This window comes from Lithobates pipiens, unplaced genomic scaffold, assembly GCF_037356315.1.
Source record: "Lithobates pipiens isolate NorthernLeopardFrog02 unplaced genomic scaffold, aLitPip1_a1.2 Scaffold_16, whole genome shotgun sequence".
NCBI lineage: Eukaryota > Metazoa > Chordata > Amphibia > Anura > Ranidae > Lithobates > Lithobates pipiens.
In genome coordinates, this window is record NW_027507748.1 from 549,542,593 (window position 1) to 549,566,832 (window position 24,240).

Consider the following 24,240-nt stretch of genomic DNA (forward strand, 5'->3'; position numbering starts at 1 on the left):
GTACCGGGCAGATGCTTGTCTATAATGTTGGAATATGAAAATGAAAAAGTGAGACTGTTTAACTGCTACGCGCCAGCAGATAAGAGGGGGAGGAGGGAGTTTTTTGATGCACTGAAATTGCAATTACCTGGTAGAGTTGCAACAATTATCACGGGTGATTTTAATTGTGTGCGGAAGGGGAGTGATCGACATGGTATAAGTGAACGTGGAGGTATGGATGTGACATCTCGTTTACTGAATGAGTTATTCAGTGATTTTAAGTTAAAGGATGTTGCTATGGTGGTGGAGGGAGAACATCCTGCACATACCTATCTGTCAGATAAAGGGACGGTGTCCTCACGAATTGATTTTGTGTTTGTATCTGAATTTGTGGAAGTGAAAGAGTATGTGACAACCCCGGTTCTTTTCTCTGATCATAAGCTTTTGTGCTGTGGTTTGGGATTGGGAGCTGGAGTGAAGTTTGGAAGAGGTCTATGGAAACTGAATGTAACTATTTTGGAGGATGAGGAAGTATGTGGGAAAATTTGTACCTACCTTGAAAAATTGGTTGAACAGAAAGGAGAATTTACGAATGTCCTTGGATGGTGGGATTGGGCGAAAAGTTGTCTGGCTAGTTTTCTTCAAAAAATGTGCAAAATGAAAGCTAAGAAGGAAAAGGAGAAAGAATTAGTGTTACTAAGAAAATTACATTTTTTGTATAACTGTAAAAAAATGGGGCTAGAAGTGGCTGATGAGTTGGAAGAAGTTAGAAGACAGAGAGATAAGCTGTTGAAAGAGAAAGGGACGAAAATCATATTTAATGCAAAAATTAAGGATATGGAGGAAGGAGAGCAATGTACGAGATATTTCTTCAAGAAAGCCTTTTCTGGAAAGAAAACTGTGTCTACAATTTTGGTTGGAGAGGAGGAGGTGGGAGGAGAAAGGTTAATGGAAGAGGTTTCTTCATTTTATAAGGATTTATACGAGGTGCAGGAAGGAGTGAAGGAGGAAGAACAGACCGAATACTGTGGTATACTGGGAAAGTGTTTGGGAAAGGAAGAAGCAGATGGATTGTTGGACCCTATAACAGAATTGGAGGTTGAGAGTGTGTTAAAAAACATGCAGAAGAATAAGACTCCTGGAAGGGATGGTATACCAGCAGAATTGTATATTAAATTTGTTGCCTATTTTGAAGAAACATCTGAAGGAAATAGTTGAGTACTGTGTATCAACGGGGGAAATATCCCCATCGATGAAGGAAGGAGTAATCTCATTGATCTTTAAAAAGGGTGATCGGAGAAAGATTAGAAATTGGCGCCCGATTACGCTATTAAATGTGGATTACAAGCTGGTGGCTAAACTATTAGCTAGCCGGATGAGCTTGGTGGTTAATAAGTTGGTGGGGGGAAGGGCAAGTGTGCGCTGTCCCTGGTCGGAGGATATCCGATATTTTGATTTTGTTGAGAGACTTGATTGGTTATGCCCAACTGAACAATACGCCGTTAGCCCTGATGGGTGTTGATTTAGAAAAGGCATATGATAGAGTTGCACATTCTTTTCTGTTTAAAGTGTTGGAGGAGATGGGGATCCCGCCACCTTTTCTGAAAACGTTGAAAGGTTTGTATAAGGGCATTATGAGTCAAGTTGTAGTCAATGGCAATCTGACAGAGTTTTTCCCGGTTCGAGCAGGGGTGAGACAGAGGTGCCCTTTGTCACCTATCATGTTCATTTGTGCCATAGAACCGTTGCTCAGGCATGTACTGAAAGACAAAAGAATGAGAGGTGTATTTCTGCCAGGGAGCGGAGGAGAATGTGTTAAAGCCATCTGTTACATGGACGATGTTACTTTTGTGTGTTCCTCGGAAATGGATGCCAGGAGAGCGGAATTACAACTAAGTCTGTTCAGTAGTGTGTCTGGACTAAATGTGAACTGGCAGAAGAGTCAAGTTTGCATGTTGAGCGGTTCTGGGGCTTTGAGTAATGTTAAAGTGGTTGACAATTTGACAATTTTGGGGACTCACTTTGAGAGGGATTTGTTGAACCAAGTTAATGCAGAAAGAGCTTTTGAAAAAAGTTGATTTGTGGAAACTGAGACGATTGACGCTATCAGGAAAAGTACTGGTAGTGAAATCTGTTATTTTACCGTTATTGCTTTATTTCAGTTTAATTTTTCCTCCAAACAAAAGGATGGCAGAGGATTATCAGGATATTGTTTATTTTTTTCTGGGGGAAGTAAAATGGAGAGAGTTGAGAGAAAATCTGTCATGAAGAGCCCCAAAAGAGGGGGCTATGGTTTCCCAGATGTTGATGTCTTTCTGAGTACAAATTATTGGCTGACGCATTACAAAGCCTTCACAGGAGGAGGTAAAACGGCAATTTTAATGAGGTATTTAGCTGGTTGGGCCCTCATAAAATGGGGCTGGTGTGGAAAAGATCTAACAAGACCAATGGCGTTAGTAACCCCATTTTTTTATTTGAAATTGATGACTTTTTTTGTAACAAATAAATTGAAGGAGCTGGGAGCAGGTGCTCTAGAAAAGAAAAACTTGGTAAAGTGGATTGGAGGAGAGGAGGTACGAGACAATATTTGGGGTCTCGGGTCAAAAATGGTGGAGGTATGTTGGGAAAGGTTCCTTATAAAAGGTGTTTCGAACAGGCAGAAAGAGGTTGCTTGGTTGGCCTTTCACGAGGCGCTTCTGACAAAAGCCTTTTTAAGAGGTAGAGACCTGGCAAGAGAGGAGAGCTGTCCAAGAGAAGATTGCTATGAAGTGGAGACAGTAGAACATGCTCTGTTTGGCTGTTTTTTTGTACAAAGGGTGAGAAGAAAGCTGACTCCTTTCCTGGTGGAGGTGCTGGGAGTTAAGGATATAAATAAAATGATCTGGTTTTTTGGTTTGGTGGAAGGACCGAAAGCAATACAGAGGAAAGTTTGGATTTTGAGTGCAATTCTGAAAGAAGTTGTATGGGACGTAAGGTGTTTGGAAATCAGGAAAAAGTGTGTACTGTCGGAAAGGGATTGTGTGAATATGATTTTGGCAAAATTATATGTGGTTTTGTTGATGGATAGGAAGTGGATGGGAGTGGGTGAAGCGGATGAGTATTGGAGTTGGGGGAAGTGGAAAAGGGGTGGAGGGTGGGGGTAGGGGTGCGTATATTGTATTTTAATGTATGTATAATGTGATTGTTTTAAACTGTTTTTTTTTCTGATGAATTCATAAAGATGAAACCTATATGATGATTCAAGTTGAGTACTTGGAAAGACCTTGGGCGGAAGGTGCTTGATGGTGAACGAGTTTGATTCGCTAAAGCCAGACTTGCTTGATATCTGATGGTTTTAAAAAAAAAAAAAAATCTGTTCTTATCAGTTGCCAATAGGTGGCGCTTGCTTACCGTCCCTGTTCTACGGCGGTGGAGCAGGGGTGGCGGTTGCTATGCAAAGCCTGTTGGTGTAAAGGTGACCCGGACTGGTTTGTAGCCGGTTCGGGAAGCCTTCTGATGGGGGCGGAGAACCACTGGTCGGCGCCAGGGGAGGGGACCCTGGCAGACCGGCTTGGAATGTGGCAGCTTTAGCCCCAGTCAGTTTTTCGGGAGGGAACGCTTAGCTCTCCTGTTCCAGCAGGGGAGCGGCCTGTACCTTTCGAATATAATTAGGTAGGAGTGACGGGAGTGAGGGTTTGACCTGATGGCAACGGGTCTCACTAAGCTCGCTGATCTCCATGCCTTTCTGGCTGTGGTGGGGGCTGTCGGGGATGCTTTTGTTGGAAAGCCCATGGTGATGTGCCCCTGGAGTGGCAGTCCAGGGGTGCCTTATTCACTGTGCGTCCGCACTTTGATTTTGGCACCTAGGTCACGTCACCATTACACGCTTTTTTTTACACCTGCCTCTAGGGCCCGGCCTTTTGGCTAGGACCAGAGGAATTTTTGATTCCTGGCCGGAGGGCCGGCCATTGTATTGCACAATGGCCATTTTTCACTCTCCTCTCCACTATCCCTTCCTCACTTTTTATTAATTTTATTTGTGTGTGTGTGTTTTGTCACTGTTTGTCACTTCACGTTTTGATTAGTAGGGTGTCGGTCCTCGGACCAATCCTGAACATCTTGTGGGAGAGCGGACATAGGCCTTCTGGCTTGGTCCAATCTCCATGAGGGGGGCCACCTTCGGGGAAGCCCCCATAGTACCAAGGACCTAGGAGGTTCCGTTTCGGCAGTCCTCCCGGGGAAAGGAGGTCTTCCGGTTTCGTCCAGGGACCACTTGTTGAGTCTGGTACCTCAGTCCCCGTCTGGAGCCTAACGCCCCGGGGGATCAGGGTATGGTCCTTCTTTTGGAGGACATCAGGCACCCATCTGCACTTTTTAGTGTTTCACTCTTTATGTGTGTGCACTTTTTTTATGCACCGGGTGGAAGTTTTTTGGGTGTGTTTGCACGCCATGGGCTTTTTAAAAAAAAAAAAAAATCTGTTCTTATCAGTTGCCAAAGGAGCCGCTGGTCCATCCCTATTTGAGAGGGTTTGGGCGGCGCTCTCCGATGGTGTAATTTGCATCCCGAAGGATGGTTTCGGTAGGGGCCACGTCGTGCCACCCGACAGTAAACTGGGGGCCGATGCATGGTTGAGTCTGAGCCATCTGGAAGGATGCTCCTGGTGAGGATGGGTGCTGCCTGGTCGGGTACCTGGCCTCTGGTCTGGATTGGGGTAGTTCTAGCCCCGGGCAGTTTTTCGGAAAGGAAAACCGGCTGCTCCCTTGGCGGGGGGGGGGGGGGGGGGGGGGGGGGGGGGGGGGGGGAGGAGCGGTTAGTACATCCGAATATAATTAGGAAGGAGTGATGGGAGCGACGGTGGAGCCTGATGGCAAAGGGCTCTCACCGAGCTTCCTGATCTTCATGCCTTCCTGTCCGGGGTGGGGGCTGCTGTGGTCTTGACCGGGGGTCGGGGGTGGTCTTGAAAGCCTATGGAGTATGTGCCCCTGGAGTGGCAGTCCAGGGGTGCCTAACAATCACTGTGAGTGAGGGTCACTTTGATTTTGGGCACCAAGGTCACTGCACCATAACACACTTTTTTAGCACCTGCCTCTTGGGCCGGGCCTTTTGGCTGGGACCAGAGGAATTTTTTATTCCCGGCCGGAGGACCTGGTCATTGTTTCACACAACGACCACCTTTTTCACTCTTCTCTTCACTATCCCTTCCCCACTTTTTATTTATTTTCAGTGTGTGTTTTGCCACGTCTTGTTTTGTCACTTCTTCACGTTTGCTGTGATGAGTAGGGTCACAGGTTCTAGGGCCTGTCCTGAAAGTCTGGTGTGGGGGTGGACATGGCCTTTTGGCTTAGTTCACCCTCTGCCTTAGGGTTGGGGGTCTTCCTTCGGGGGAGCCCTACCTAGTATTTGGGTGGGTCTGTTTCAGCAGACCTTCCAAAGAACGGGGTCTGACTGGTTTCGGCCAGGAAGACCAAGTTTTAAGTGTCCTTGTCCCTGTCAGGAGCCTAACGCCCCGGGGGATTCAGGACAAGGTCCTCTGATTTTAGAGGACTTGTGTACCCATTGCACTTTTTTGTGTCACTCTTTATGTGTGTGCACATTTTTTATGCACCGGGTGAAGTTTTTTGGAGTGTGTTTTGCACGCCACTGGCTTTAAAAAAATGTCACACACTGTGTCTCACTATGTGAAAGTGGTCAGCCTTCGCGCCGCTAAGTGGTAATGAGTGACTAGAGTGGAACAAAATCAAAATTAATGAAACACAGATGCTGTGAAAAAGAGCCTGAGTGATATAAAGTGCAAATGCTAACTAAAAAATGCAGCAGGACAAAATAGTGAACACAAACTATCAAATAATGGATATAGAGGGGTGGGTCCTGCGCAAATCGTGCCACTCAAATACACAAATTCAAACTAATATAAATATGTGCATACATATAATGCCGTGAAAAAAATATAAAGTTCATAAAACAGCACGGGTAAAAATATAAAAAAAAATGGAGAAGGGATCAATGATAGAATACTGATAGAATGTCCGCTACTCAAGGCTCCCAGAACTCTCACCTTCAAACGAAGTGAATAAACAAATCAAACAAACTCCAGGATTCTCTTATTTCATTCATTAATAATAGCCATCAGGAAATCCAAAGGAGGGATGTAATGATACAATTCCGCCACTAGAGGGCCAGTCCCAGCTTATAGAATAGGCAATATGGATCCTCACTTCTATTCCACAGTATATGGCTCAAAATAAGAGAAAGGAGGGGGAGAGAGAGAAACAGGAGACTTCCATAGTGTAGTAGTTTAAAAAACAGCAGGTAGATTTATTAAGAAGCAGTAAAGACTCTCACATTTAAATTGCAAAAAACAAACACAATCAGGAAGAAGGTGTAATGGCAACTTCCTGCCTGTCTTACTCTACTTCCGGTTCGTCCTATGGCCACTCCCTACACGTTACGTCATGCGACTTCTTCATGGGGATCGTAACATGTAGGGAGTGGCCATAGGAGCATATACTTGTTGAAACGTTGTTAAAAGGGCTGGAAATTATTAATTTTAACCACTTCTATACAGGGCACTTATTCAGAGTGTGACAGTGCTGAAAATTGGCCTGGGCAGGAAGGTGTATAACAATTGCGCACATTCAACACTGTAACCAAACAAAATTTTTATCATTTTGTTCCCACAAATGGCGCATTTTTTTTTGGTGGTATTTGATCACCTCCGGGATTTGTATTTTTTTTTTAAGCAGAAAAGACCAAAAATGTTGAAAAAAAAAAAAAAAAAAGAAGTTTTGTTGCTTGTTACAAAACTTTGTAAATAAGTACATTTTCTCATTCATGGATGGGCGCTGATAAGCACCAATGTGGTGGCATTGATGGCCACTAATAGGTACTCATAGGTGGCACTGAAAGGCAGCACAGATGGGCACTATATAGATGGTGCTGATGGATGCCAATCAATGCCTGCCAGTGATCCCAATTTTGGGCACTGATTGACATCCCTGGTGGTGGCATCCCTGGTGGTTCAGTGTGGTCATCCTCGGGGGGGGGGGGGGCTGCACTGATAATCAGCACAGACCCACCCCCCCCCCCCCTGCCAGAGGAGAAGCAGATCGGCTCTCCTCTACTCGCGCCTGCCAAACACGAGTGAGGAAAAGCCGATCAACGGCTCTGTTTACACTGTGATCAGCTATAATTGGACACGGGCAATCACATTGTAAAGCGTCTCCATCAGACTCTTTAGCTAGATTGGTGTTGCGGTGTGTCAGTCTGACACACCGCAACACCAATCGCCGCAATGTCCTCCCCCAGGAACACGCAGCAGCTTGATATCCCAGTGACATCATAGGACATCCGGTCAGAATATCCAAATCATTTTGCTATATGGTGGGCGGCAGGTGGTTAAAGACTACACTCCGATTCGCATCAGTGAAATTTGCAATTTTCTCAACGGATGAACACATTTGGCAGTGCCCACATGCATAAATTCCCTTGAGAGGGGGGTAGGTCAGTCAGCCAGCCAATCTGTGGTCCCTTCCCTAGTGTATTCTATGGGAGTAGTCTCGATCTCTAAATCAGCCAAACATCTCTCCTGCCTCCCTATGAAAATAGTCATCCCTGGAGCAGTTTCTGAGGAGCTGCAGGAACTGACCCACAGGGATTCCCCTTGACCAGATGATCGGGGTGATGGCTGGAGGCCTATAAGAGCGTATGCGCTGCAGTAGGCTTTCTGAAAGTAGGAAGTAGTTATTCTACTAACCACTACAGAGATTTGTAGATCGAGAAAGGAAATTGTCCTGGGGTCTACCGTGTGGGCTAGTCTGATGTTTCGCTCATTGTTATTTAAAGCATAGAGGAACTCAGAGTTGTTCTTCATCCCCCAACCACATCATAAAAGAGGTCATCAATGTACCTGAGCCAGGCAAGTATCTTGCTGAGATACCGCGACATCTGGTAGACAGTCCGCTGCTCCCATAGATGAAGACAGGCATGTGAGGGAGCCCATGGTACTCTCATGGCAGTCCCCATTGTCTGTTGGTAGCACCCATCCAGAAGTTGGGAATAATTAGTAATGCAAGTTCTAAAGCAAATACAGGGTGACCCTGTCTTACCTGGCCACAACACTGGACATTATACAGAGTCGAGGCTTTGCCTTTATCGTGGTTTAGTTTAGAGTTTCATAGGGATGGACTATGGCCCTGGGCCCTATATAGCACCCTGTGGCTGACTACATGTATGGCACAAAGTGCCAAAGCGAGCACAAATGCAGAATCCTCTGTGCCTGCAGCCACATTAAAGGCCATCTTCAGAGTGTGGGGGTCCAGGTACAGCTCCCAAGATTTACCATGGTTGTACCGATTCAGGATACACCACTTCTATTTTTTGTCATTAGAAGACAGTGAGAAGATGACTGAAGTATCCAAAGATAAAATAAAAGGAAAATAGAAAAATCTGTTATGCTATGATGAACACAGCAAGAATTCTACTGAAAGCAGAAGACAGACATGGGACATATACGAACGGTGAATTATGTCACTTGTGCAGGTGCTTCTGTTTTTTAGATTTAGCTGTCCCTCGCTGTAATATATAATCTCTAGCCTGAGTGTTTGAGGCTTTTCCACCAATTCAGAAAATGTCCAGTCATATTGACACAGTTTAAATCTTTTTTTTTATTTTTTTATTTTTTTTAATGGAAGACCGTTGCTATAAATATATTTTACAATGTTATTTTGCTTGTAAAAATTTACATTTTAAACATTCAATATAGTATATTACATGCTTGTTTTACATTCATTGGCCACAGAACATTGCAAGCAATAAAAACTCACATATAATAGCTCACACTTTTTCCCCTCCATTCATTTTACTGTGAAAAGTTAAGAATAGCCTATATTAATGTGCCCAAGCAGTACCTAAAAAAACAAAAAACACAAACCCTTTTGTCTACAACTCCTATTGACAAAAAGCAATGCACTTCGTGCTGTATGCTCTCCTGTGTCTTGAGCTACATAATTGTAAAAGGCTGTACACACTGGCTGGCAGGGGACCGTCCTTGTCAGAACACGATAGCTCAGCGGAGGAAAAGATAGAGATATAGATATATAGTCCAGAGGACTTCTACATCTGTGTTTACCAGCACATGCAGCATATTTCCCCTGAACAAGCCACATGCATGTGGTAAACACAGATGCAGAATCTATTGGCCTATGGTTCCCAAAACATGAGCAAGCACCAGAAATTTTAGCCTAGAATACTTGAGCAACATCCATGTGCATGAGGCCTAGATCTACAATGCAACTAAAGCCTTGTACACACGATCCAATTGTTGGCCAACCGAGTGTCTGATTTTTGTTCAAAGGGCATGTGCCAGAAACTTGTCTTCCATACAAACGGTAAACAATTGTCGGCCAACAAACACAAATGTAGTGATGTACTACGAGGAATTTCAGCTCAAGCACCACCCTTTGCCCCCCCCCCCCCCTTCTGCTAATTTTGTTTGATGAGCATTGATTCTGAGCGAATGCGTGTTTATACTTTCGACTTGTGCACTGATGATACGCAAATCAGACAGTTGTCAGACAAAAATTTACTAGCCTGCCAACCAACATTTGTTAGCTGAAAGTTGGACAATTGTCAGAAGGAGCGTACTAATGGTCAGATTTTAGGACAACAGTCTGTCAACAGACAATCCCCTGCCAACAATCTGATCGTGTGTACAAGGCTTTAGACTGCCTTGTTTTATTAATCAGGAAAAAAAAATAATAATAATAAGTCTGACTACTAGTTTTATGCGACTTGATGTCGCTATTGTGCTTCTAACTGGAATCCCTGTCCAAGAGATAGTTGTACAAGGCACCTTCTACTTCATCAATTCTGTGGGTTTCTGCTTCCGTGTTCAAAGCCAAAAGAGCCTACAGTGGGCATCTGAGCATCAGAACTGGAGCAAACACTGAGCAAATAGAAGGTGGCAACCTGGTCTAATGAATTCAAGAATGGTTTGAGGAACACAAAAATGAGTTTGGGGTGTTGACTTAGCCTCTAAATTCTCCAGATCTCAATCCAAATCAAGCATCCGTGGAATGTGCTGGAAAAACCAAGTTTGATCCATGGAGGGTGCACCTCACAACTTACAAGACTTAAATCTGGGTTCAGAGCACGGAGTGGCACACAGCAGGGGTCCGGTAAATTCCCATTTACCATTTCAGGTATGATTTAAAGCCAAAATTTTTGGCTGAATTCAGAACTGAAAATGGACCAGAACACACACAGACTCCTGTGCAATTTGCACCGGAGATATGTGAACCGGCTCCATAGAGAGCTGGTCACAATCCCCCCCCAACATGCGAATTTGATACCACAGCATACCTTCAGAGGTCTAATGGAGGCCACGCCTTGGTGGTCTGGTGGAAATCACAAATTATTAGGTGGGTATAACAGTACACATGTATGTATTTTGACTATCAGGAAAGGGAGAGTTAAGGCTCAACCACAGCCAAAATTATTGGAACTGGGAAGAGTAAATACTTTGCTTTGTTACAGTCTGTCTCCCTAGAATCAACATCAATAACCTGCTGTCTCTAGTCTATTGACTAATGATTAATCTTGTATTCAGTCCCAAAAACCCACCTGCACTCATGCTGCAAGGGTTAACTCCCCAACTCTAGGGTACAGAAAAGCACTTTTACTTACCTGATCTGCTGTCCCCCCCCCCCCCCCATTCTCCAGTGGTGGAATACCCTTACGTGTTCTCACATCCAATGCAATCCAATGTCCCTGCATTAGTTTTGATCATGTCAGTGGACCTTAGACTGCTGAAGCATGGAGAAGGAGACTGCAAAAGGTGAAGGATCTTGTAAACCCTTACATATACCCAGTGAAGTGGCTGGCCTCAGAGGATACACCAAGATGAAACAAATCCTCCTACACAAGTTATACTTTCTCAACTGCAGTCTTGTCTTCTCTGTATCTATCAAGTCCAGAATTTAAGCTTGTTTGAATGGTCAGAGAAAAGGGGGAAAAAAAAGAAAAAAAAGAAGGAGGGGGGGGGGGGGGGCAGAGAGCTGAAATGACACATTGTAGAGCTCAGTGATGAGAGCTAGAGGAAAGGAATACTACACATAACCATCCCCCCGCAACAGTGCTGACACTGTCAATCTGCTGCAGCTCCCATCCCAGTCACATTTTTTTGTCAGGAAAACTTGTTTAAAGTAACTCATACAGATAAAGGAACGAGGCAGCAGACAGAAATTACCCTATGCTCTGGATAGAGACACGTACACACTATAGAGGGATATGCTTTGTTCATATTTTATATGTCTGAGGTTTACAACCACTTTAAGTGCTTTACTGAACATAAACCAGCAACTAACTTGCATTGTTGACACAGCCCCACTGTAAGGGAGGACTGTTAGGTTTCCTGGAGTTCAACTTTAAATTATTACCAATGCATAGCAGTCTAGGGTTTATTCAATAGTCCATTATAAAAATGTATTAATCCCTAGTTTAAGGCTTTGATGGCTCATTTAAAAAGAGAAAGTTCAATCAAAATCTATTTTGTATCGGATAGTTAAAGGAAAGGTTTTAAAGTAAAACATGGAATGGATGACATATGGATGACTGACAAAGTCAACTTCTGCTAGTTGCCTAGACGTTAGGCTAATACATGGTCTTCAATACTTGGACTAATTTCCAAACCTGCATACCTGTTTTAGACAGGGGTTCCAAGTCCTTACCAGCAGTGCAGAGTTTTCCAACATAATAGCCAGGCAACTAGGATTTAGATCAGATGGCTGCTATGCTGTCTGACCCTATTGTAGATTGCCCCTTAGTGACCAAACTACTTTCTTACTGTGCGCATAGCAATAAAACATTCCCAATGACCAAAAATAACAGAAGGTTTAGGCTTGAGTCACACTTTAAGGCTTCCAGTTAAGGCCACCCACCTAAGTCCTCCTATACTAGTAATTGATGCAATTTCTAGGCAGGGAATAGAAGAAACTTCTAGGCAGTACATGATTGTTGCTAATCTCTATGAACAGAAACATGCACACGGTGCCAAGAATTGTTTAGTACACCACGCAAGTTCCATATTGGTGCTACTGTATCAGGTTGCACATTGTAACTGCTGTCAACAGCTTTGCAAATAATAGTTACTTCTTTGTCTTCAGTGGGTAGAGAGGCCTCCAGCTTCCATAGTTTCCATGCCCATGACTGTCCTTCCTTCCGCTTCTCTCCATATAACTCTGCCACGTTCCAGGTCTTCCCTCCATCAAGAGACACATCTACTCGCACAATCTCTCTCCCATCTCCACTCCAGGCATAACCCTTAACAGTCACTTTATCATCAGAATCTGGAGTGACTGTTTGCCCAGCCTTTGGCTCTGTAATGGCAGACTGCACAGGCAGCTCTTGTATGGAAGGGGAAGATTTAAAATCCACTGTATCCCAGTCTATAGATGGGTTGAATCCCTTGTAATCATTCTGCTGCCAATGGCTAGAACTCTCTTCTGTGCTCACTGATATTTGACCAAGCCACTTTACATTGCGGGCACCCACTACTCCTGGAACAATAACCCGTAAAGGAAAGCCATGGTCTTTGGGAATTGGCTCCCCATTCATTTCATAAGCAAGCAGCACTTCATTTTGCTTGTTCATTGCACGTTGAAAGGAGATGGAAGCTCCATATTTTGTCCCCGTTAAGTCTTTATCCAATCCTTCAAAGTGCACATGTAGAGCTTTGGGTGTGTCCTCTGTGTATCCAGCATCTAATAATACATCTCTTAGCAGTGCACCTGCCCACGCAGCATTACTAATAGCTGCTATACCCCAGTCTAGTCCTTTGACTGGTTTCACTGCACTCATCTCAGAGCGTCTGTTTCCGGCACACTGCAGGGTAACAATAACCTCATGTCGAGGAAATTTTGTTTTCAGATCATTAAGGGACAATTTCAGTTGGGCTTCCCGATTTCTTCCATGGGGTCCATCTATAGTTAATTGGTATTCATCAGGATTTATGTTAGGTACGGGTAAATGGTTCCTCTTGAAAAACAGCTCATTTGGAGTGATATAATTCTCCGTGAGAATTTCTGGAGGAGGTTCAGCATTAAATGGTTTTGCACTATTGACCTTTAGAACTGGATGTCGAGATGGATCTTGGGAATAGGGATCAGATAAGTCTGGCACCTCTTCCTTGTCGTTTGGATCAAGTACTCCCACTTTGTACTCCTGCAGAATTTCCAGAACATGCTCACTTTTGTGCACACCATAAAGGGCCCAGAAAGGTTCTAAAGCTCCTCCAGCTGCAAACAGGATTCGGTCTCCTCCAGGATGCAACTCTACAAAATCGGTGATGTCAAACACTTCTCCTGCATATGTCACCCACACCCCGTCAGCCAGCGTTTTGTGTTTCTTCACATCTTCTCTTGTATATGTGGGGAAAGAGAGACCAGGTACAGGGTGCTCCTCAAAATCAGCTTGAGCAACCTAAGAAAATACAAAAAAAGTCTAGTTAAAAATGAATCCATGTTGATTCTAAAAAAAAAACAGCTGTGAGGGTAAAGAATGCAGAGGTAGTTAACGTGAATCTGATGCCTGGAGATCATGCAACCAACTTTTTTTGATTTTTAATAAAAATATTAAAAAGGTTACAGTCACACCTATGTGTATTAGGTGCAGTGGGTTCTATGGAGATGAAGGCATTACCCTTCATCTCCATAGAACATTTTTCTGAAACTGTACCAAAGATGCAGCATATGGGTTTTGTATAGGTGTGGATGTATCCTAAACCGGTTACTGACCGGGACCAAGCATCCCGCAACTAAAGCCAGTGGTTAAGGATTAGTGATGTCCCTGGATCAGCATGACAGACAGCAAGTATCTTTAGATGCAAAGGTCAGCAATGATCGAACTACATGTGGCCTTATAAGGTGGTGCTGGAGTTGCTATATGATAGCCTGGTGTCATGTGGTTGTACTCATTGCTACCGTAAAAACAAAAAATTATATATATATATATATATATATATATATACACATACATACATGTATATATTCTGTTTACCGTTAATTGCCCCTTGAAAAAGTATGGATACCCCTTGACATTTTCCACACTTGTGATGTTACAACCAAAAACATTTTATTGGGATTTTATGTGATAGACCAACACAACGTGGCACAGAATCATGAAGTGGAAGGAAAACGATAAATGGTTTTCAAACTTTTTTACAAATAAATGTGAAAAGTGGGGCGTGTATTTGTATTCAGCCCTCTTTACTCTGATACCCCTAACTAAAATCTAGTGGAACCAATTGCATTCAGAAGGTCACCCAATTAGTAAATAGAGTCCACCTGTGTATAATTTAATCTCAGCATAAATACAGCCGTTCTGTGAAGCCTTCAAAAGGTTTGTTAGAGAACCTTAGTCAGCAAACCACATGAAGGCCAAGGAACACAGACAGGTCAGGGATAACATTGTGCAGAAGTTTAAAGCAGGGTTAGGTTATTAAAAAAAATAAAAAATAAACCCCAAGCTTTGAACATCTTGGAGCACTGTTCAATTCATTATCAGAAAATAGAAAAGAGTATGGCACAACTGCAAACCTACCAAGACATGGCCATCCACCTAAACTGACAGGCCAGGCATGGAGACCATTAATCAGTGAAGCAACCAAGAGGCCCATGGTAACGCTAGAGATCCTCAGCTCAGGTGGGAGAATCTGTCCACAGGACAACTATTAGTCGTACACTCCACAAATCTGGCCCTTATAGAATAGTGGCAAGTAGAAAGCCATTATTGAAAGAAAGTCATAAATAGTCATGTTTGCAAGACAGTGGGGGGACACTGCAAACATGTAGAAGAAGGTGCTCTGGTCAGATGAGACCAAAACTGAACTTTTTTTTACCTAAAAGCAAAATGTTATGTGTAGTAGAAAACCAACACTGCACATCACCCTGAACACACCATTCCCATTGTGAAACATGGTGGTGGCAGCATCATGTTGTGGGGAGGTTTTTCTTCAGCAGGGACAAGGAAGCTGGTCAGAGTTGATGGGGAGATGCATGAAGCCAAATACAGGGCAATCTTAGAAGAAAACCTGTTAGAGTCGGCAAAAGACTCGAGACTGAGGTTCACCTAAACATACAGCAAGAGCTAAAATGAAATGGTTTAGATCAAAGCATATTCAGGTGTTAGAATGGCCAGACCTAAATTCAATTGAGAATCTGTGGCAAGACCTGAAAATTGTTGTTCACGGACACTCTCCATCTAATCTGACAGAGCTTGAGCTATTTTACAAAGACGAATGGGCAAAAATGTCACACTAGATGTGCACAGCTGGTAGAGACATCCCAAAAAGACTTGCAGCGAAAGGCGGTTATACATAGTACTGACTCAGGGGGGGCTGAATACAAATACACGCCACACCTTTCAAATATTTGTATAAAAAAAAAAAAAAAAAAAAACACACACACCACACCATTTATCATTTTCCTTTCCCTTCACAATGATGTGCTACTTTGCGATGGTCTATTACATAAAATAAATTTACAGTTTTTTTTGGTTGTAACATGACAAATTGTGGAAAATTTCAAGGGGTATGAATATAAGGCACTGTAGTTTATTTCCAATGCCAACTCATGCTAGATTTTAAAATTACAAATTGCCAATCCATTAATCAAATGAAGCAGCAAGAGATTAAAGATTAGGAACAGTTATTGTCTTTAAAACATTCATTAGATTGAGCAACAAAAGTAATCAGAGAACCAGAATGTACTGCTTTGGTGGAAAAATTACCTAAATTCTAAAAGTTATAAAACCTAAAAGTTCTCCAGCCAATCTCTTATGCCGCGTACACACGAGCGGACTTTTCAACATCCAAAGTCCGACGGAATGATTCCGTCAGACTATTCGATCGTGTGTGGGCTGCAACAGACTTTTGATTCGCAAAAGTCTGACGGACTTTAGAAAATGGAACATGCTTGAAATTTTTTCCGACGGAACTCCGCCGGACCCGGTCCCTCCGAAAAAGTCGCTCGTGTGTATGCTATTCCGACGGACTAAAACCGACGCTAGGGCAGCTATTGGCTATGAACTTCCTTATTCGAGTCCAGTCGTACGTCATCACGTTCGAATCCGTCGGAGTTTGGTGCGATTGTGTGTGGCCAAGTCCGCTCAGTCGAAAAGTCAGTCAGAACTCTGTCGGAACTCCGGCAGAACTCCTTCTGAAGTCTGTCGGACATAAGTCCTCACGTGTGTACGGGGCTTTAGAATGAAAGTAGGAGAAGACTTGTTGTGCTTGAGCTACCTACCCATTTTTACTTGCAGGAAGAAAGTACATACTGAAATGAAGCTTGTTCATCGTCAAGCAATGCATACGATGCATTCTAAAAGTGGTGACAGTTTTTATCTTTCAGTTTAAGAGATCAAGAGATGAGAGGGGAGAGGTTGATGAAGAGAAGTTGGTACAGTAAATAATCCTTGTAAACCACAATTCAAACAGTTACACAAAAAAATAAAAATAAATATTGGGACTCCAAGTTCGATTTGCTATACCCCACTATCTGCCATGCAATGTGCCGACTTACAGATCTGTAGAGGGGGCGACATCTCAAAGTTCAGAGCTGAAAAATCATTATTTACAAGTATGTGTGTCTGGTTCAGGTTCTCTCACATGGCTGAGGAATTTCAAAAGTATAGGCACATCACAATGGCTAGTTTTAGGCCTGGTTCATGCAGGTTGCAGTTTGCATTTTTCAATACACATTTTTGAACCACAGAAGCCTAAAGAAAAAAAAAAAAAAAAAAAAAAAAAAAAAACCCACACCCCTGAAGTCCCGTTCCCTAAAATGCACAGATGTGAACATGACCCATAGGAAACCATGTTAAATGGACTGTAGTGTGTTTCTGCAAAACTGGAAAAAAAATTAATAAAAAAGCATAGGTGTGAGCCAGGCCTAAAAGTATTTTGTTAATGTAATTAGCTAATACAGGTGGACTTTAAAGCGGACCTTCAGCCCTTTTTCAACTTTCCATCAATTAAATCTTCTGCGCTTGTGGTTTTAACTGCTTGTCTGGTTAAAAAGCCTAGGCTTATAACATGTACAGCTCTCTCTCTCTCCTGAGTGTCAGGAAGGGAGGGAGGATGAGTCATTAGAGGGCCAAAGAGGACTGCATAACTGGAGGTGTGCCTCTAAATCCAGTGAACAGGCAGCAGCTTCAGCTGCCCACAGTTAAAAGGTTTGCAGCCAGACTCAGTGGAGGAAAATCTATGCAGCATATTTGGCAAGTACAGAATCACAGTATAAATAAAATATGCAAAGTGGTTGGAGGGAAGCTTCAGAATGGCAAAGATTTTTCTTTATTACAAAGTACATGGAGCAGGCTGCAGTTCTTTATGATCAAGTAATGCCGCGTACACACGATCAGACTGTCCGGCGGACTTCGAAAGTAGTTTTGGACAATCCGGCATTGTGTGCTAGTCCACCGGACTTTTGAAATGAACGGACTTTCCCACACACGGAGGAAAGTCCGTTCATTTTGAACGCGGCTCCAGGTAGCCGGGACTAGCGAAGGAGGTAAATGTCACCGCCTCCAACGGTGAGATTGACACGTCGCTGGCCCTGTCACCTGGTATGGGACTTAAAAGGGGAAGCCCTACGCCGAAAAGACGGCGTGGGACTCAAGGTCCATATCAGACCCTTATCTGAGCACGCAGCCCGGCCACCCCCCAGGAAGGGAGCGCCCCCTCTCCTGAGCCGTACCCTCAACATGGGGGTTGCTTTGGGGAATAATCATCTTCTTCCTGGGAGGAGAAGGAGAAGGAGAAGGAAGAACTGGAAGAACGAGCGGTGGCCTGGCAAGAAGAACCGACGAGGGGGGGGCAAGGCCCCCGAAGTCAGAAGAAGACCCCCGGGCGGCGACAAAGAAGAAAGCTGGGCTCCTCCACTAGTTAAAGAGCAGAAAATAGTCTGGCGAGAAGCTGTGCAATAAATTTTAACCCCTTGTGTTGTGTTTTTTTTTTACATTTTATTTCACCAGGTGAATGGGTAGGGGTACATTGTACCCCATACTCATTCACATAGGGGGGGGGCCCTTATTAAAGGGGGCTCCCGGATTCCGATAAGCCCCCTGCCCGCAGACCCCCCGACAACCAACAGCCAGTGTTGTCGGGAAGAGGCCCTTGTCCTCATTAACATGGGGACAAGGTGCTTTGGGGTGGGGGGGGCCGAGCGCCCCCCTTCCCCCAAGGCACCCCCCATGTTGAGGGCACGCGGCCTGGTACGGCTCAGGAGGGGGGGGCGTGCTCGCTCATCCCCACCCCCTTTCCTGACCGGCCGGGCTGCGTGCTCGGATAAGGGTCTGAGATGGACCCGGGAGGGGGGGGGGGGGGGGGAAGACGACCCCACTCCGTTTTTTCAGCGTAGGGCTTTCCCTTTAAGTCCATACCAGGTGACACTGACGTGTCAATCTCGCCGCCAAAGGCGGCGACATTGACCTCCTTTGCTAGCCCCGGCTACCTGGAGCCACGTTCAAAATGAACGGACTTCCTTCCATGTGTGGGCAAGTCCGTTCATTTTCAGAAGTACGGCGGACTCCTGCCAAAAGTCCGGTGGACCTAGTCCGCTAGAAAAGTCCGGTTGTGTGTGGGCAGGTCCACTCATTCGAAAAGTCTGGCGGACCTCCGCTTCAAAGTCCAACGGTTTGTCCGCCGAACAGTCTGATCATGTGTACGCGGGATAAGGTTAACTGCTACAACAAAACAGAGCGACAGATTTTTGCCGTCATCTGGATCAACTGTGGGCTTAGCACAGTGTATATGAAAGGCCTTCCACTTGCGTATGTTCTCTCTTTGCATTGAACAGGATGGACTGGTCTCTTTCAACCAGATTAACTATGTAGCAAGCCATCGCCTCCTGTTATTTAGGGCGATCTAGCATCTGCTCAAAGATATAACCACTCATCTGGATTCTGAAGAGCAGATAATATTCCTAGAACCAGTGAACAGGAAATGGACAGGAGTAACAACTGGGGGGGAGAAAAACAAAACAAAAAAACACCCCACACCTTATGCTTTCCACTTCTAGCCCACTGCTCCACAGTCAGTCAAACACACACTTGCCCTTAAAGCCATTGTGTCACATCTATGATTTTAGTGATCACAGCTTCCCTCGGTCCAGCAACCTGTCTTAAAGTGGATGTAAACCCTCCCATATACCCAGTGAACTGAGCAGACTCAGAGGATATACAAAGATGAAAAAAAAATCTCCTTACATAAGTTTTACATGTATATCTGCCGTCTTCAGCCTTATATCTTCTTTAGAGAGCGCACATTACAGATTTTCTCTTCCTGTTCAGCACTGGAAGTGGATTATTGCAGACAGTTGATTGGAGGAAAGGCACACACCCCCAATCCACATTGGCAAAGTAAGGCATTGTGCAGAGCTGTACTGTGAGAAGGCAAGCTGGCTAATTTATAGCAACCTCCCAGGACACAAATTTCAGGCTGCTTTTATCTGTCTGAGAACTCGTCAGAAGTCATCAGGCTCATAACAGAGCTACGGAACAGAAATAAGACACGGAACTCTGCTTTGGAGAGAGAGCAGAAAACACTACAGATATATGTTCCCAGCTCAAATTTTATGAATCAGGTTAGGGCTGCAACTAACGATTATGTTCATAATCGATTAGTTGGCCGATTGTTTCCATTAATCTGTTAATAATCTAAAATAAAAAAAAATTATTTAAAAAGTGGGTCAAATTAACATTTTTTCAACCACAGTGATAGAAAAATTTGGAAAATTGAAAACTTTAGTGAAAGGAATTTTCAGACCGTGTATGTGGTTTTCGTTCAGAAATGACATTCATTTTAAAAATAGAATGTTAAAAACAATTGAAAATTTCAAACAAAATTCTTTCATTCTGCGAATGTACAAAGATTTTTTCTGAAAATTCTCATCTGAAAACTGATCGATGTGGTCAACATAAGGCTCTGTACACACCTATGCAGTTTGCATTTGATCTGTTTCTGCAGTGCGATTTGATTTTTGCACACGTAATTTTACTACAATTTGCATTTTTTTGGGGGCAGATTAAAAAAAAAAAAAAAAAAAAAAAAAAACACACAAATTGCTGCTGCAAAAAAAAAAAAACACATTACATGCTTTTCTGCAGCTTCTCCATTGAAGCATATTGAACCAATAAAGCACCATTTTGCGTTAAAAGTCCCTGACCCTTTCAGATGTGAACGTGTCCCATAGGAAATCATGTAAATGAACTGTAGTGCATTTCTGCAAAAAGCACCAATAAACACAGATGTAAACCAGGTCTAAGATGTTTAGTAACATAATGGTTTAAAAAAAAAAAAAAAAAAAAATGAGCCCTTTATAGTAGAAAAAGGCAGATCACCACCACTACTGTAAGGGGGTTCTTTTTTTTTTACTGTAGAACTGTGAAAGTAATATTTACAGTAGCGATTTGCTCTTTGTATTATAAAGGGCTCATTTTTTTTTTTAACCCCATTATGTTACTGGCTGATGAAGCGATTACGAAAATAGTAATCGATTAATGTCATAATCAATTCGTTGTCTATTAAATCGATTTGTTTTTCAGCCCTAAATCAGGTTTACATCAACCAACTTTCTCCATAATCTCCATTTGTCCCTCCCATAACCCCCATTTCTCTCCCAATCATGGATACATTTTAGCCACCCAATCTGCATTCCACCAACCTCTATTAACCATAATACTCTCTGCAGAAGTCCATTCACCCCTTAAATTGGAAGTAAACCCTTCTATCGTTTTCAGCCAAGGAAGCTGACCTTGTTTAATCTTCAACTGCCATGGTGTTGCACATGTGATCAGTTATGACACCAGCCATTGGATGGTTTGACAGTTTGACAGAGCACAACCAATGTGCAGTTAGCATTCCCGGCATGCCAAGAATGTAACTTTTTTTTGAAACTTAAATTGATGGGTTTACTTCCACTTTAACTCACAGCCAAAGTCGGTATGACAACCTTTATAACCCCTTCCTCAAGAACACCCTTTCTTGCCAACCACCAATAACCCAGCGAATGCTCGCCTCTGTGACGAACGCTGGTGTCAGATCCCTGCCCTCCTCGCTAACTGGCGACAAAGGGCCGGCCAACCTCACACCACGCTGTCACTTACGTAACAATGCCACACTCAGCTGCACCCAGCACAAAGATTCTCCAGCTTGCGGGACCACAATCTAGGTGCGGGCAGCCTGAGAGCGATTGTCACTGGGCTAATTACACAATTAACCCTTTAACTGCCACCACCCCCGTTTAAAGACAGAGCCGGGGGGGACTCGTAATTTTAGCAATACCAATTATAAGTTTAGAATAAGCGCCTGCTAAACACACTGCCACCACAGACAGGTCTGCTCAGTGCCTTACTCTACCACAGTAGCGCCCTTTTAAGAGACAGGTTCGTTTATAGTTTGCATCAAGAGCTTTAAAGACAAGGTTAACACTTTTCAACATAAGGATTTATTATGAAAAGGTCAAGGTTGGTGCGAATAAAACATTTACAGAAAAAGGATGTTTCAAAAAATAAAGACAATATACAGCCACAAAGAAATAAGGTAGAATTGAGAAGGTAGAATACTTGCAATTAATGTCCGAGAGTTGATCAGAGTTCAATCGATGAGCAAAGGTAATCGGTTCTCAAACTTGGCAGATGTTCCTGCTTGGATGGTAAAAGGAGAACTGCCTATTGCCTTGGCCTCTCCTCTTTTCTGTCAAATCAAAGGGGGTGTTGACAGCGACCAGTGACCAATCGTCTGGTCATCTTGTTTAGGGGTTGGTTGCTGGGAGGTGTCTACACTCATGACCCTGTCCCAGGTACACTTATGATACATATTCATCTCTCTGCTTCTCTATTGTTTATAGACTGCAGATATCCATTTTAGTGATCAGCATGATATTTGCTTCAAAACAAGTCCACACATGACAGGTTTCCCATTTCAGGGTTATCTAGGAGGAGTAAGGGGTCCCAGTGGCTTCCCATATGACCTGACATAGGGGTGTTTGGACTTGAAATGTTAGAAATTATCCGAGGAAACCAAATATATCCATATTATGGCTGTGCTATGATGGCTTTGAAAGTTATAAAAAATGTTAAAGTTTCAACACGTTACTAATCTGTTTGCACGCCATCTTGTTGGAAGTATTTACGACGAGGATCTGTTAGTTCTCTGAATGGAGAAAGTGACAGTTTTACGACAGGCCGCAATATCTTGCCAGGCAACTTGAGCCTTGTCTATTTGACCTGGCCTGGTTCTGTTTTCTCTGCTTTCCTTTTGAAGATGTTAAAACATTTGGAATTCCTAAGACAAGGGAGGGGGGAGTTTTTACAGATGTAAGTAAGTTTACAAGGTAGCCAAACTGTCATGGCTGCGTTCCACACAAAATGGCAACTAGTTACAATATATCCTGGCTCAGACGTGATATCGTTACAGCCTCTACCCACAAATTCCACCCACCACCACATCAAAGCTTACATTTAAAGTGCCCACAGCTACACCAGTCTACACTCACTCCTAGTCGCTTTTCCCTGGCAATCTCCATTTAGACAGCGCTCATCTGGCCCAATACACTCCATTCCATCTCCACTTAAAGTTGTAAACCCCCTGGAACGTTATTTTGCTCCCTTCTCACCTATGCTTGATGACAACTTCCACTCACCCCCGATTTGTAAATGCACTTTTTTTTTTTTTTTTTTTTTTTTGTAAGAAACCAAAACACACAAACACAACGTACCTGTTCTGGAATGAGTGTGCCTGGACCTATTATAATGTAAATAGAAGAAATTGAAGGGAGCAGAGAAAAAAGTCCCAATTAGCATTAAGGGACAGGTTAAGGATGCAAATGTCTGTCATAAGGCAAGCACAACCATAACGGGTAATAGAAAAAAAAATTAATTACAAAATATAAAACCATATTAGTCATAAAACAGATGACCAAGATTAATACTCATCATCAAGGTATTCATCTTGGTCCTCTGTTCTATGACTAATATGGTTTTAAAGTGTTTATTTTGTAATAAACTATTTTTTTTTCCCCCAACTACCCGTTATGGTTGTGCTTGCCTTATGACAGACATTTGCATCCTTAAAAGTAAGGGACAGGTTTTCTCTGCTCCCTTCAATTCCTTCCATTTACTCTACACCAGGGATGTGGATGCAATAGTCTGTTTCTAGAATCTGTCCAAAAATACTTCCATGTACATATTAGATCATTTTGAATGGTACTTACTTTTCTTTGCTGTGTCTCATAAATCAAGAAACTGCCCAATCCCACAAGTGCCCCAGCTGTGATGACACCCTTTTTCCAGTTATTTGCTCTGGGTGTTGCTCCTGTGCTCTTGTATCTTCTCTCTTGTGAGCAGATCTGTACACAAACCATCTGCTTCTGCAACCTAGGAAACAATGCAAAAGACAGTAAAATACAATGGTGGGAACAAAAGCTGAGCAGATAAAATCTGGAGCAACTGTGCCAAACCTCCTCCAATTTCAGCTTGTTCAAGTTAGGGGTTGATTTACTAAAACTGGAGCGCACAATCTGGTGCAGCTGTGCATAGCAGCCAGATTCTAGGTTTTATTGTCAAAGCTCAACTGAACTAAAGTTAGAAGCCGATACTGGTTACCATGCACAGCTGTACCAGATTCCTTGTGCGCCGGTTTTAGCAAATCCTCAAAAACCTTAATTTGACCCTCCAAATCAAATCCCTAATTGTATAGCAATCATGTCACACACGAGAGACGATGTGAGTCAGCAGTAAAACTGGCATGGGGAAAAAAACAAAACAAAAAAAAAAAAAAAAAAAAAAAAAAATTTACAAGCAATAGCTTTAACTTTATCATATTGTATATAAACTTGAATCGTGGATACCTGGTAGCACATGTTTTGAAACGTTTTTAGGGATACAAGTCTTTTATGCCTATGGCATTATGGAATGAGCCCTTACTGATGTGCGAGGGAGGTCCTTACAGCCGAATATAGGTTTGGTTATCCAAGGCAGTGGTTCGCAACCCTGTCCTCAAGTAGTCCCAACAGGCCATGTCTGCAGGTTTTCTTTCATCTTACACTAGTGCTTTAAATCATAGTCAATGGCTTGGTATTTTGGACAGCTATTTTATCTAAGAGAAATTCCCAAAAAACATGGCCTGTTGGGGGTACTTGAGGACAGGGTTGAGAACTAATGATCTAAGGGAATCTAAAGGGAACACACAGGCTCTGTAAAACATCCTCCTCTGGACCACAGTGCTC

At 43.2% G+C, this 24,240-nt stretch overlaps 1 protein-coding gene across 2 annotated transcripts in view; it reads right to left on the reverse strand.

Annotated features, from left to right (window-relative positions):
• Positions 1–8,598: 8,598 nt before the first annotated feature.
• Positions 8,599–24,240, reverse strand: part of SUOX (sulfite oxidase) — a 48,883-nt gene continuing 33,241 nt past the window's right edge. For both annotated transcript variants that reach the window (XM_077483420.1, XM_077483421.1), the window contains exons 3-4: positions 23,227–23,389; positions 8,599–13,435 (exon numbers count right to left, since the gene is read on the reverse strand). In XM_077483420.1, coding sequence (XP_077339546.1) covers positions 11,975–13,435; positions 23,227–23,389 — 1,624 coding nt within the window. In that variant the 3' untranslated portion in view covers positions 8,599–11,974. The remainder of the gene's footprint in view (positions 13,436–23,226; positions 23,390–24,240) is intronic.